The following is a 12284-nucleotide window of genomic DNA, read 5'->3' on the forward strand; positions in this document are numbered from 1 at the left end:
ACTAATTTGTGCTTCTCCCAAGCCCCAAATCATGAATAATCAAACCTGGATGGAAATAAACTTTTAAAAAACACTATCATCCTACTCTCTTGCTGGGAGATACATAGAATGGAATATAAATGAAAATGATTCTTTCTGGATGACACTGAACATACCTGGTGTGAGTGTGAAAGGACTTGACTCTGAATCAGGTGTTGCAAACCAAATGCCTACTAGTGCTGAGCAAGGCCAAATCAAGAGCCGACTGTCTCTCTCAAAGGGATAACTACTATTCAGTTCCAGTCAATTATGTAGTGAATGGCCACCTAACGTTCCCAGAGCTTTCCATTTTTTAAAAGAAACTAGTAACTCATGTTTTTACATAGAATCTTTGTTTTTTCAAATACTGGCCACTTTTTTTTAAGAAAGTAAATATGATGCCATCAAACCAACAGACCATGTTGGCAGGTTAGAAGTTCAGTAGTCCATAGTCTTTGCTCTAAGGCCTCTAATTTGGCCTGGTGAATCACAACCTCAATAGCCTACCATTCATTCCCCATTACTGACAGTCATTCCTCCTCAGAACTTCAGAGATAAATGGACCCATAAGCATGACTGCAAGAAAATCTGCTTTAAGCCTTCTTTATCTGTCAGTAAGAGGTCGTCAGTTTCTTTTGCCTATTGCAAGCCAGATCAAATAATACTCCAGCTACTCTGGACCTCAAGAGTAGCAGAGTATCAAACTGTCCTCAGCAAGAGGTAAGAAAGGAATCAGACAAACAGCAATCACCTAGCTGAATTTTGTACTGGGCATCTATCTGCAGTGGCTCCAAGCCTCTTCTAAGAGGAAACTGATTAGATCCTCTCTGTAATGAGTCCAAATCACCCATACCCACTCACCTCTATCTGAGAAATCAACCACTTGTTCAGTTTCTGAGCCAGATGAACGAGTCTGCCGAAGCGGGTATTTTTTCGGAGTCACTGGAGTAGGCTGCTGCTGACTACGGGTCACTCTCCTGGTAGAATAAGCAGGCTCCTCAGTGCCAAAAGACTGCAAATTTCGAACAGGACTGGAATCTGATCCCGATTTTAAAAATAATAAAACAATTAAAGAAAAAAGAAAGAAATCTGTTTTATATTCCATTAGTGTGACTTATTAGCATGTAGGTTCTCCTACATACAAGCAACATAGAGATGGTAGAGAGGTGCAGTACAGCACAGAATTAATGGCTTAGGCACTGGAATCAAGGCTGAATGTAATTCAATTCCACTTCATCATACTAACTAGATGGGCATACTGGGCAAGTTAATCTCTCCAAGCCTATTTCCTGATCTATTAAAAAAATGGGAAAATACTAGTAACACATTCCTCACACATTTGCTGTGAGAAATAAGTGAAATAAATCATATAAGGGACTTAATAAGATCCTTAGATATCTAAATGTAGTGCTTTATAAATATTAGCTACATGTTCTTTCTTCCTTTAACCCACCAGAAAAGAGATACTCTACTACTAAAGATATAACAATACACAAATATTTCCTTTCTTAAAGGACCTTTCTTTCTTCCTGATTACCCTGTCTGACACTCTAAAGCAAAATAATACTAGATTCATAAAGGGTAAGGCAGGGATACAACTTTAAAAATTTTTGGATGCAGAAATCTATTCTGAAGCAGCCAATAGTTCTTTTACATCTCCAATCTGAAGACACTTACAGGAAAAAAAGCAATTCAGAAGTTAAAGTCTATTTTAAACAACAGAAGATCCTAATATGTAAATCTTACAGATTCTTCAAAGAAAACTGAAATTCTCAAACTCTCCTGTAAAACTTAGCACACAGCTCAGTTTTCAGTTTGCATATCTCCAAGGGGCTCCATTTACAATGTAGTCTACATTTTGTTTTAGAAAGGGCCATGTAACATGAATCATAGTGTGAATGGTGTCCTCAGGAGTTGTGTAACTTACTGGTGATAAAGTGTTACTAGAGAGACTAAGTGCTCAGGTATTAGGTTGGTGCCAAAGTAACTGTCGTTTTGCATTGCTGAACTTTGCTGTTTGATATTGGAATACATTCTTAAATAAATGTGGTTATGTTATACATCATTTTAATGCACGTTTCTTGCTTTATCTTTTTGCTAATGACTTATTACTTGCTGTTTATTTTTAGACTATAGAAATGATGTTAGACAAAAAGCATATTCAAGCAATTTTTTTACTTGAGCTCAAAATCGGTCATAAATCAGCAGACAACTCACACATCAACAATGCACTTGGCCCAGGAAATGCTAATGAACATACAGTGCAGTGGTGGTTCACAAAGTTTTGCAAAGGAAGACAAGAGCCTTCAAGATGAGAAATGCAATGGTTGGCCATCAGAAAGTGACAGCAACCAATAGAGAGCAATCTTCAAAGCTGATCCTCTTACGAACACACAAGAAATTGCCCAAGAAGTCAACGTTGACTTTCTATAGTCATTTGGCATTTGAAGTAAATTGGAAACGTGAAAAAATTTGGTAAGTGGGTGCCTTATGAGCTGACCAAAAATTTTAAAAATTGTCATTTTGAAGTGTTGTCTTCTCTATGCAACAAGGAACCATTTATCGATTGGATTATCACCTGTGACTTGACGACGAAAAGTGGATTTTATACAACAACCAGCGACCAACCAGGTTAGTGGCTGGACAGAGAAGCTCCAAAGCACTTCCCAAAGCCAAACCTGCATCAAAAAAAGGTCACGTTCACTGTTTGGTGGCCTGTTGCAGGTGTCTGATCCACTACAGCTTTCTGAAACCATTACATCTGAGAAGTATGCTCAGCAAATCGATGAGATGCACTGAAAATCGCAACACCTGCAACCAATACTATCAAGAGAATTCTTCTCTATTACAATGCTTGATCACACGTCACACAACCAATGCTTCAAAAGTTGAACAAACTGGGCTACAAAGTTTTGATTCATCCACTATATTCATCTGACCTCTCACTAACCAATTACCACTTCTTCAAGCATTTCAACAACTTTCTGCAGGGAAAATGCTTCCACAATCAGCAGGAGGCAGAAAGTGCTTTCCCAGAGTTCATTGAATTCTAAAGCATGGATTTTTACACTACACAAATAAATTTATTTCTTGTTTGCAATAATGTGTTGATTTTAATGGTTCCTATTTTGATTAATAAAGATGTGTTTGAGCTTAGTTATAATGATTTAAAATTCACAGTCCAAAACCGCAATTACTTTTGCACCAACCTAGTAGTAGATGGCACTTCAAAACGATCCTTTTTTTGATTTGTGGTCAGCTCATGAGGCACTCACTTATCGAGCTTTTTCACCTTTCCAATTTGCTTCAAATGCCAAACAATTGTAGAACAAGCCACATTGAGTTCTTGGTTAACTTCTTCATGTAGTTGTAAGAGGATCAGCTTCTATGATTGCTCTCAACTGGTCTCTGTCACCTTCTAATGGCTGGCCACTGTGTTCCTCATCTTGAAGGCCTTTGCAAAATTTCTTGAACTACTACTGCACTGAACGTTCATTAGCAGTTCCTGGGCCAAATGTGTTGCTGATGTTGCAAACTGTCTCTGCTGCTTTATGACCCATTTTGAATTTGAACAAGAAAATTGCTCAAATCTGCTTTTTGTCTAACATCATTTCCATAGTTTAAAATACATATAAAAATAAACAGCAAGTAATAACTCATTAGCAAAAACATAAACCAAGAAATGAGCACTGAGATGATATGTAAGATAATTACTTTTATTCAAGAATGTACTCCAGTATCAAATGGCAAAATTCGACAATGCAAAACTGCAATTACTTTTGCACCAACCTAATAATTCCTAGTTATTTTGAATATTTACAACTTTCAGCTGTGCAGTGCATGGCCAATTACTTTCTAAGAACACTTATGCACAATCTGTTGCATATATTATACCCTCTGCCTATAATACCACTCTTCCATTTTCAACTTGTAAATTCCTACTAGATCCTTTAAGATTTCCACCTCTGGACTTCCACAGCACTCTATGCCAACCTCTCTCAGAGCCCACTCCACAATACATTATCATATCAGTTTACATCCTGCACTATACTGTAAGCTCCTTGAGGGCAAGAAGTGTGATTTTTCTATCATGGTATTCCAGAACATAGCATAGTACCTCAATTATAGTCACCATTTATCAATATTCCCATTGTACCAAAAGATAAAAACTTAAAGTTGAGAAATCAAGAAACATCTATACTTCAGCTCAAATATTAGATTCAAAAATAAAGAACAGTTGCTAAAAGAGAAGGTTTCCACCTTCTTGCTTGGAAAATAATAGATGTTTTTCTCTTATTCTGCAACATGCTCATACAGCAATAACCAAATCAGTGCTATTTAAGTGCTCAAAGTATTTTATATTTTCCTTCTTAATTTACTATCCCTCTTAATTGATCGTCTCGTCGGCTTTCTGTATTAATTACAACTTTCTGTCTTCCCCAGAGAATCCCAGAGCAGAGCCAGGAGGGTCAGGGATACCCTCCAAATCTAAGCCCAGATGGCCAATTGCACTATAGAACCTTCCAAAACCGAGATTCCCCATTCTCTACCACCAAAGCAAAATTCTGGGTATTTACAATTGACAGCTGGTCAACTGTTTCTATTTATTAACTGTACCTGACTATATTGTATAATTAAACATGGTTTTAGAAGTACTGGGACTTCTTTGTGGCCCAGCTTGTAAAGAATCTGCCTACAATGCAGGAGACCTGGGTTTGATCCCTGGGTTGATCAAAGATCAACCTGGAAGATCCCCTGGAGAAGGGAGAGACTATTCACTCCAGTATTCTGGCCTAGAGAATTCCATGGACTCTATAGTCCATAGGGTCACAAAGAGTCTGACATGACTGGGCAACTTTCATTTCACTTCGCTTCAAAGTACTAGGCCTCCTATAATAACAAGTTCTTCAAGAGACCACTTTAAGTCCCTAGGCCTAAACCACTTTTAGGAAGTGAAAAGATAACACTCTCATTTTACTGATTGGGAAACTGCAATCTATAAAAAATTAAATGACTCAGGACATTCATGTTTCACACATCTATTAAAGCAGACACAGTTCTTTTGGGTCTACAAATCAGACAGTTCCCCAAATGGAACCATTTTAAACACGTAATACTTCGCAGTCATTTATTCTGTATTTTACCAGATTCTGTCATCAACATTCAGACAAGGGACCAGTTTCCACATTAACCAGCACAATAATATGATGTCCAATAAGCTGTGAGGTGTGATCATGAAAAAGGAAGCTGTCTTTTACCTTGAGAACTCTGGCTTAGCCGGGCTGAAGAGCGGGTGACTCGGGCAGATCGCCGGGATGTGCCATCACTTTCTGAACTATCTGTATGCTCAAGATCTGTAGAAAAATCGGAATCTTCGGTTCCATCTGAACTACTCCCTGCATTCCTCTGTAACACCATAGATTCAGACATTAGCACAGAAACATTTACTCAGTGGGTTTGAATTAACACTGGAAATAAAACAGACTGTGATGCTGATAACACCAAGTTCAAACGTTCCTTTTATTTACTTAAATGGAACAACCGACAAATAATGCACCTTTATTAAATACAGAAGAATTCTTACTGTATTATTATAATTCTAAAACAAGTTCATTAGGTCAGTACAACAAACTTTAATAAAGTATTCTACTCAAAACAGTCTGGTTGACATAAAACATGTACTTACAGTAAGTCAAGGGTAATGAGAAAAATGTTAGTGCTAGACCCCACTGAACTTTAGAGTAGCTTTTGTTCAAAGTCTCCATGAACAGTTATTACATTTTTAAAAACCACACACTAATTCAAAATGTCATGGTCCTAAAAGAACTTAGGGAGAAAGAGAGTAACATTCTTCTTTCTTATGTTATCTACTTTTAAAGTTTCTCCATTTGAATGCCAAAAGTGCTTTAAGAAAGGGGGGAAGGGAGTGACTTGCACATAAAGACTTATAGGTAAGCATAAACAGAAGGTTGGAGAAGGCAATGGCAACCCACTCCGGTACTCTTGCCTGGAAAATCCCATGGATGGAGGAGCCTGGTGGGCTGCAGTCCATGGGGTCGCTAAGAGTCGGACACGACTGAGCGACTTCACTTTCACTTTCATGCACTGGAGAAGGAAATGGCAACCCACTCCAGTGTTCTTGCCTGGAGAATCCCAGGGAGGAGGGAGCCTGCTGGGCTGCCGTCTATGGGGTCGCACAGAATCAGACACGACTGAAGTGACTTAGCAGCAGTAGCAGTAGCAAATAGAAAGTTTTTAAAAATCACCTTTTCAATTAATAATAATTTACCAATTGTTAGCCTTCTTAGGCATGATTAGCCACAGAGATAACTTTTATCAACTGTGCTAATAAAAGTGTTAACTTTTATTAACACTATACCTTTGACTAAACCAGAAAGAGAAATACATTTGCTAAAAAAATAAAAAACAAAACCAAAAACAACACTGAAGCTTCAAATTATTGATAGAAGTTCTTTATTCAAAATCCTAAGCACCAGTTGTTTAGAATTCATAATCTTTTAGATTTTTGGAAAGGGAAAAATTTGCATGCATCTGCAAATAATACCCTTTCTGCAGCAAAATGTATAAACATTCACACTAAATGAGACACACAAAAACTGTAAATCGCCTCAGGACAGTTTATGCCACCAAATAAGCTACTAAAAAGCACACATTTTCACAAGTTCTCTGTATTTGGGAACTGCAGAAAGAGAACTGTGGGCCTATTCCAAGGCACCAGTACTACTGTTGCATTTGGTGAGCCTTAACATAAATACCACCTATCAATGTACATCACTGTAGGAGACATTAAAAAGTATAAATACTTGAAAGCCTCTGGGAAGAGAAACATTTCTGCAGAAATGAACAAAAATACAATCAACTTTCCAAATATTCCAAGGCTAATCTGCCCAGATACTGAGTGGAGGCTCCAGAGACAGTCACAGAAAATTGACAGAATAAAAGGGGCGTCTTAAAAGTCATCCGGTCCAGTTACTCAGATATTGAATCCCTGACCATCTCTGACCATCACCTTCCTGACTTGATCATGGAATCGAGTTCTTCTCTCCCGGCTTTCACTAATCTACTTCCCATCTTACTCCATAGCAGACTTAATTGCTCTCTCACTTTCCTGCCATTAAGCTTTGTCTATTATTGCCAAGTAGAGAATTTACTAGATCTTTTCAAGTTATTTACGAGTCTGTTTTCCCCATCAGACTCAGATTTCCTTAAGCCAAGGATCATGTCTAATTAATTTTTGAATCCCCAGCAGCCAGCAGGTAAAAAGCAGTCAATAAACATTTGTTGAATTGAATTAGATTTGTTCTGGAGTCCCGGCTCTGCATTGCCTAATTGAGCGGCTTGGGGTACTCCATTAAGCCTGTTTGTTTAGCTGAGAAAAGAAGGGGTGGGGGTGTCCCTAGGTGATCTCATAAACCCCATCTAATTCTAGAAAGTTTCTGATTTAACGAACTGCATTTTGTAGGCGCTGGCTAACTAAGCACACAAGGAAAAATCACAGCTTAGGAGCAACAGGTGAGAGTGAGATCCCTGGGGAGTGGGCGCTGGTTCTCCACCACCCAGTTCTCGGCTTTGTTGTGTCCCCCGCGGGGAAAGGAAGGATGCTCCAAAACTCCGCCTCTGTGAGCATCATCAGACGGAAGGGAGGGGATTCGAGTCACCCAACCGCGGTCCCGATACACCGCGCCCCCACAGGACAGACTGGCAGGCCTACCCAATCAAGAGAGGAGAGATCGTTCTCTACGGCCTTTCGGACAGCGATAGAGCCGGGCCCAGACACCGCCCCCACACGCGGGGAGGTGACCGTTGAGCCCAAATGGGCGGTGTCACCAGCCAATCAACATGTTTCTAGACGTTTCAGCGACCAATTAACGAGAAGAACGCCTCCGAGCCAGGCAAGCAGAGGGCGGGAATAGTTGCAACCATAGGCCGAGGCCAGGGTCGGGCCCACATTTTTCTGTTGGGTATGGACAGAAGAGGGTTGCTAAGCTAGATTCGGGGGAGCGGCAAGTTGGAACCCAATCATTGTAAGGCGTGGCCAACTGCGTCATGTTTCTCAAACGACTGTCTTTAGAAACCCGCCATCCCTCCCGTCCTGTTCCTCTCACCTTCCTTCGAGGCATTGCCGGCTGCTGCGGCCCGACGGTTATGATTCGGGCAGCGGCGGCAGCAGCAGGAACGGTGGCTCCGGCGGGCTCCGTGGCGGCCTCTGTAGCAGTCCCAATCCTGCGGACGATCCCAAGTGCCTCCTGCTTCTCAGCGTCTAGAGCCTTCTGCGCAGGCGCCGCGGGCTGAGGCGCTTTTTCCTCCACTTCCGGCTGGGGTTTGCGTCACTTAACTTTACGGGTCAGAGAGGATTCTGGGAGGTTCGTTCCCCTGGTGAGGCTACTGAGCGCCATTTTGGACTTGGGCAGGAAGTGGCTCCGGTGGTGGAAAGTGGGGCCAGCCATGTTTAGTTAGGGGAATGACACCCTTTGTAGGCGTGGGTAGCCATTCCTGTTTGGGGCAGAAGCCTGACAATTGAAGTTAACGGTTCTCATCTTTACCTTGGGCAAAATTTCCCTTCCTGGTCGTTTTAATTTCTGAAGTCGAGGAAGGAAAGCCCCAGAATCCATCAGGTTGTTGAGATTTAACCCCCTCGTCGCCGAATTGGCTAAAGGACGTTTCCGTTTATGGGCATAAACTCAAAGTTGGGAAGGGATATTTTGCAGAAGAAACAAGTTTAACAGCTATCCTGTGTCAAAATGGTGAGGAATGGGAGCTTGGGAAAGGAACGAAAGGGTAGTGTCCATCACCAGGAAGTTTCTTGTCTGGTAGAGGAGACATTGTCCTTGCCCTTTAGCAAACATCAAGTAGATTAATTCGTTCAATCGCAAAAGGAGACCGAACCATTCTCCAGAAGCTGTAGCTCCAAAGAAGAGCCAGTTTAGCTCTGTGGTGAGCGCCCGTCTCCTTACCCCATCCTGTATGGGTATGAGCGCCTTGGGTGGCCCGCAGGATGAGAATGTGTGTGCATGTGTGTGCGCCAGAGCCGCAGAAGCATTGAACTTCATGAGCCCAAGTGACCTCTCGAAATTCAGCTGCTTCAGCCAAGAGTTGGGGGACGGAGAAACAGGAAGGAGTATTTTTAGTAAAGCTGGATCTCAGGCACTGATTTTTAAATAATAGTGAGGGGGCCTCGAAAGAAGAAGTTGTGGAAGATGTAAGCTAGAAGAGTTTAAAGGCAGGGACGTGGATAGCAGACGTTGAGGGTTTGAGTGAGTGAGTGAAAGTCGCTCAGTCTTGTCCGACTCTGCGACCCCATAGACTGTAGTCCATGGAATTCTCCAGGCCAGAATACTGGAACGGGTACCCTTTTCCTTCCCCAGGGGATGTTCCAACCCAGGGATCGAACCCAGGTCTCCCGCATTGCGGGCGGATTCTTTACCGGCAGAGCCACAAGAGAAGCCCGTTGAGGATTTAGCTTGCTGAAAGAAGAGCCTTGAGAGGACCAAGGCTTGACCTGGAGCGCATGGGTGGGATCCAGGCAGGCTCAGTCATTAATTTAGGATCCTGGACCCCAGTGTCACCTAAGGCTAGCTAAAATGGATATCTCCCCCCCTCCCTCCCCCGCCCCTGGAGCTGAGATTAAGAACGAAGCAGCATAAGGCAAACATTTGATTGATGTGCTAAACAGAGGATTCTGAAGGATTGAAGTTCCAGACCCTTAGCTAGCACTCTCCTTGGAGATACTCTGCGTGCTTAATTCCTCAGTCGTGTCTGACTCTTTGCGACCCCATGCACTGCAGCCCGCCAGGCTCCTCTGTCCATGGGATTCTCCAGGCAGGAATACTGGAGTGGGTTGCCAGACCCTCCTCCTGGGGATCTTCCCAACCCAGGGATTGAACTCAGGTCTCCCACCTTACAGGCGGATTCTTTACCAGCTGAGCCACCAGGGAGATATTCTGGGCTAGTGTTAAGGCAGACAGCTTTTGGTATTTTGTTTTTATTATTTTAGCCTTTAGTCTTTACTATAGATACTTTTGGATACCTTACTTAGTTTGAGGTGCACATAAGATCTTATTTGGAAAGGGCTCCTGCTTATTCTTCTTTTGTATCCCCTCAGGACTTAAGCATTTAATTTCACACTATTACTTTTATTCTGCACTTACTGGTATGTTCCTAAGGTTATTTTTGAGTGTTCTGGCTCCCCAACTGTTGGTCAGGAGCTCTTATGTTAAGAGCATGTCTCACTTCTTTAATACCATCCTTAATAGTACTCAGTCCATTCTATGCTGTGCTTAGTCACTCAGTCGTGTGCAACTCTGCGTTCCCATGGACTGTAGCCCGCCAGGCTCTTCTGTCCATGGCATTTGTCAGGCAAGAATACTGGAGGGAGTTGCCATTTCCTTTTCCAGGGGATCTTCCCGACTCAGGGATGGAACCCACATCTTTTGCATTGGCAGACGTGTCCAGCATTGGCAGACGGATTATTTACCACTAGCGCCACCTGTGAAGCCTACAGTAAATTCTTGCTGGTCAATCATAATATGTTTACTGTTTCACAGTCTGAATGTATAGCACTCAAAGATGGTGAAGTATGCCTCCCTGGAAATTAGTATTTTAGAGTAAAACCTTATCCTGACTTAACTATTCATCATACAAACACCAACATTACAGATGTTCAACATTAATTAATCACTTAAACTGAATTTTCAAACACTGCAGCCAGCACTAAGAGTTTACGGTTTCATTTAGACATGGTTCTTGCCCTTGGAAAGTGTACCCTCTAGCAAAAAGATGGAAAAACTAACACCAATGGGATAGAAATGTGATCGTAAGAAAAGTGTGTACTAAAGATGAAAGTCAAATACCTAGGTATGTTTAGAATGGAGAGGGGGAAATCCTGAAAGCTTTTTCTCTCTTCCTTTTTTTTTTTTGAACTACACATAATCTTTACTTTGTTATTTTCATCATGACACAGTTATCACCCAAAGCAGGAACTGATGTTGATTTCATCAGCTCAGTTACCTTTTACCAGTTGTCCTGTCCTCATCTGCCAGACTTCACATAGGTAGCTCCACTGTTCTTGCCTTTACACTTTCATACAGGCTTTTCTTCCTGCCTTGATGCATCTCTCAGCCTTGTTTAATATTTACTTTCTTCCGAAGGTCTTTCCTGACTTTTTCTTTCTAAGGTATTAGGGCATAGTGATATATGTTACTCTGCACTTATTGCCTTATAGGTACTTTTTCTTATACAACTTGGTAGATGTGCTGTTTCCCTCACTCTGTGCCTAACAAGCAATAAGAACATAACTCCTACTTATTTTATTCATCAGCTCTTCTAGTGTCCAATACAGGGCTTTGATGTCAGATTTAGATTTGAATTTCAAATTTGAATTTCACTTTCTCTCTGCATTGCTCGTGGACAATTTATAAAATTTACCTGTGTCTCAGTTTTCTCATCTATGAACTGGAGATACAAATAGCCACTTTAAGAGTTGGTATAAAGGTTAAAGGAAATGATTGTTATAAAGAGCTTAGCACAATTCCTGATAGAGTAAGTGCTAAGTAAATGGCTGTTGTTATTCCAGTCACCCTAGTAATGGCTGTAACATCTTAATGTTTGTGACTATAACTTTATATGGTCTCAGTGGGTTGTTTGCTTTTTTCTATTGAGCTTCACTTAACTCAAAAGATACAGAATGATTACCCAGGCATTATATATTAGGTATTGAGTCAAAGCAAGATAGACAAAACATCGTGTTTCCCTAGGTCAGTAAGCTTGTTGTTCCAAAACACAATAGAGCAGTAATGGAAAAATAGAAAAAGGAGCAAAGTTCAAAAGTGGTACAGAGGAGGAAATGTATTTTATCTGGAAGCTTTAGGAAAGTATGCATAGAGGAGGTGAACTTTATAGGACAAATAAGTTTGCCTGCAGACAAGGAGAAGAAGGACTTTCTTACAAAGGGAACAGCATGTGCAAAAGCAGAGGTGTGGAGCAGCCCTGTGTGTGGGTGGCTGAAGGCATGTCTAGATATGGAGTGGCTGACATAAAGAAGAGGCAGGAATGGTTTGGGAAACTATTTAAATGTCCTGGAGCCTGGGCCAAAGGTGAGGGGGAGTCTCTAAAGGATTTTAAGCAGAGGAGTCCCACAATTAGGCTTGCACTTTAGAGATCTGTTTCTGGAAGCTGTGAGGGGGACTGATCAGAGTGGCAAGGAGACCAATCAGAACGCTGCCATAATAATAACCTTACCCAGAGTC

At 41.4% G+C, this 12284-nt stretch overlaps 1 protein-coding gene across 2 annotated transcripts in view; it reads right to left on the bottom strand.

The window, feature by feature from the left end:
• Positions 1-8323, bottom strand: part of KAT7 (lysine acetyltransferase 7) — a 34776-nt gene extending 26453 nt beyond the window's left edge. For both annotated transcript variants that reach the window (XM_005890336.2, XM_005890335.2), the window contains exons 1-3: positions 8145-8323; positions 5277-5424; positions 880-1056 (exon numbers count right to left, since the gene is read on the bottom strand). In XM_005890336.2, coding sequence (XP_005890398.1) covers positions 880-1056; positions 5277-5424; positions 8145-8159 — 340 coding nt within the window. In that variant the 5' untranslated portion in view covers positions 8160-8323. The remainder of the gene's footprint in view (positions 1-879; positions 1057-5276; positions 5425-8144) is intronic.
• Between the last annotated feature and the right edge of the window lie 3961 nt (positions 8324-12284).

This window comes from Bos mutus, chromosome 19 (genome assembly GCF_027580195.1).
Source record: "Bos mutus isolate GX-2022 chromosome 19, NWIPB_WYAK_1.1, whole genome shotgun sequence".
NCBI lineage: Eukaryota > Metazoa > Chordata > Mammalia > Artiodactyla > Bovidae > Bos > Bos mutus.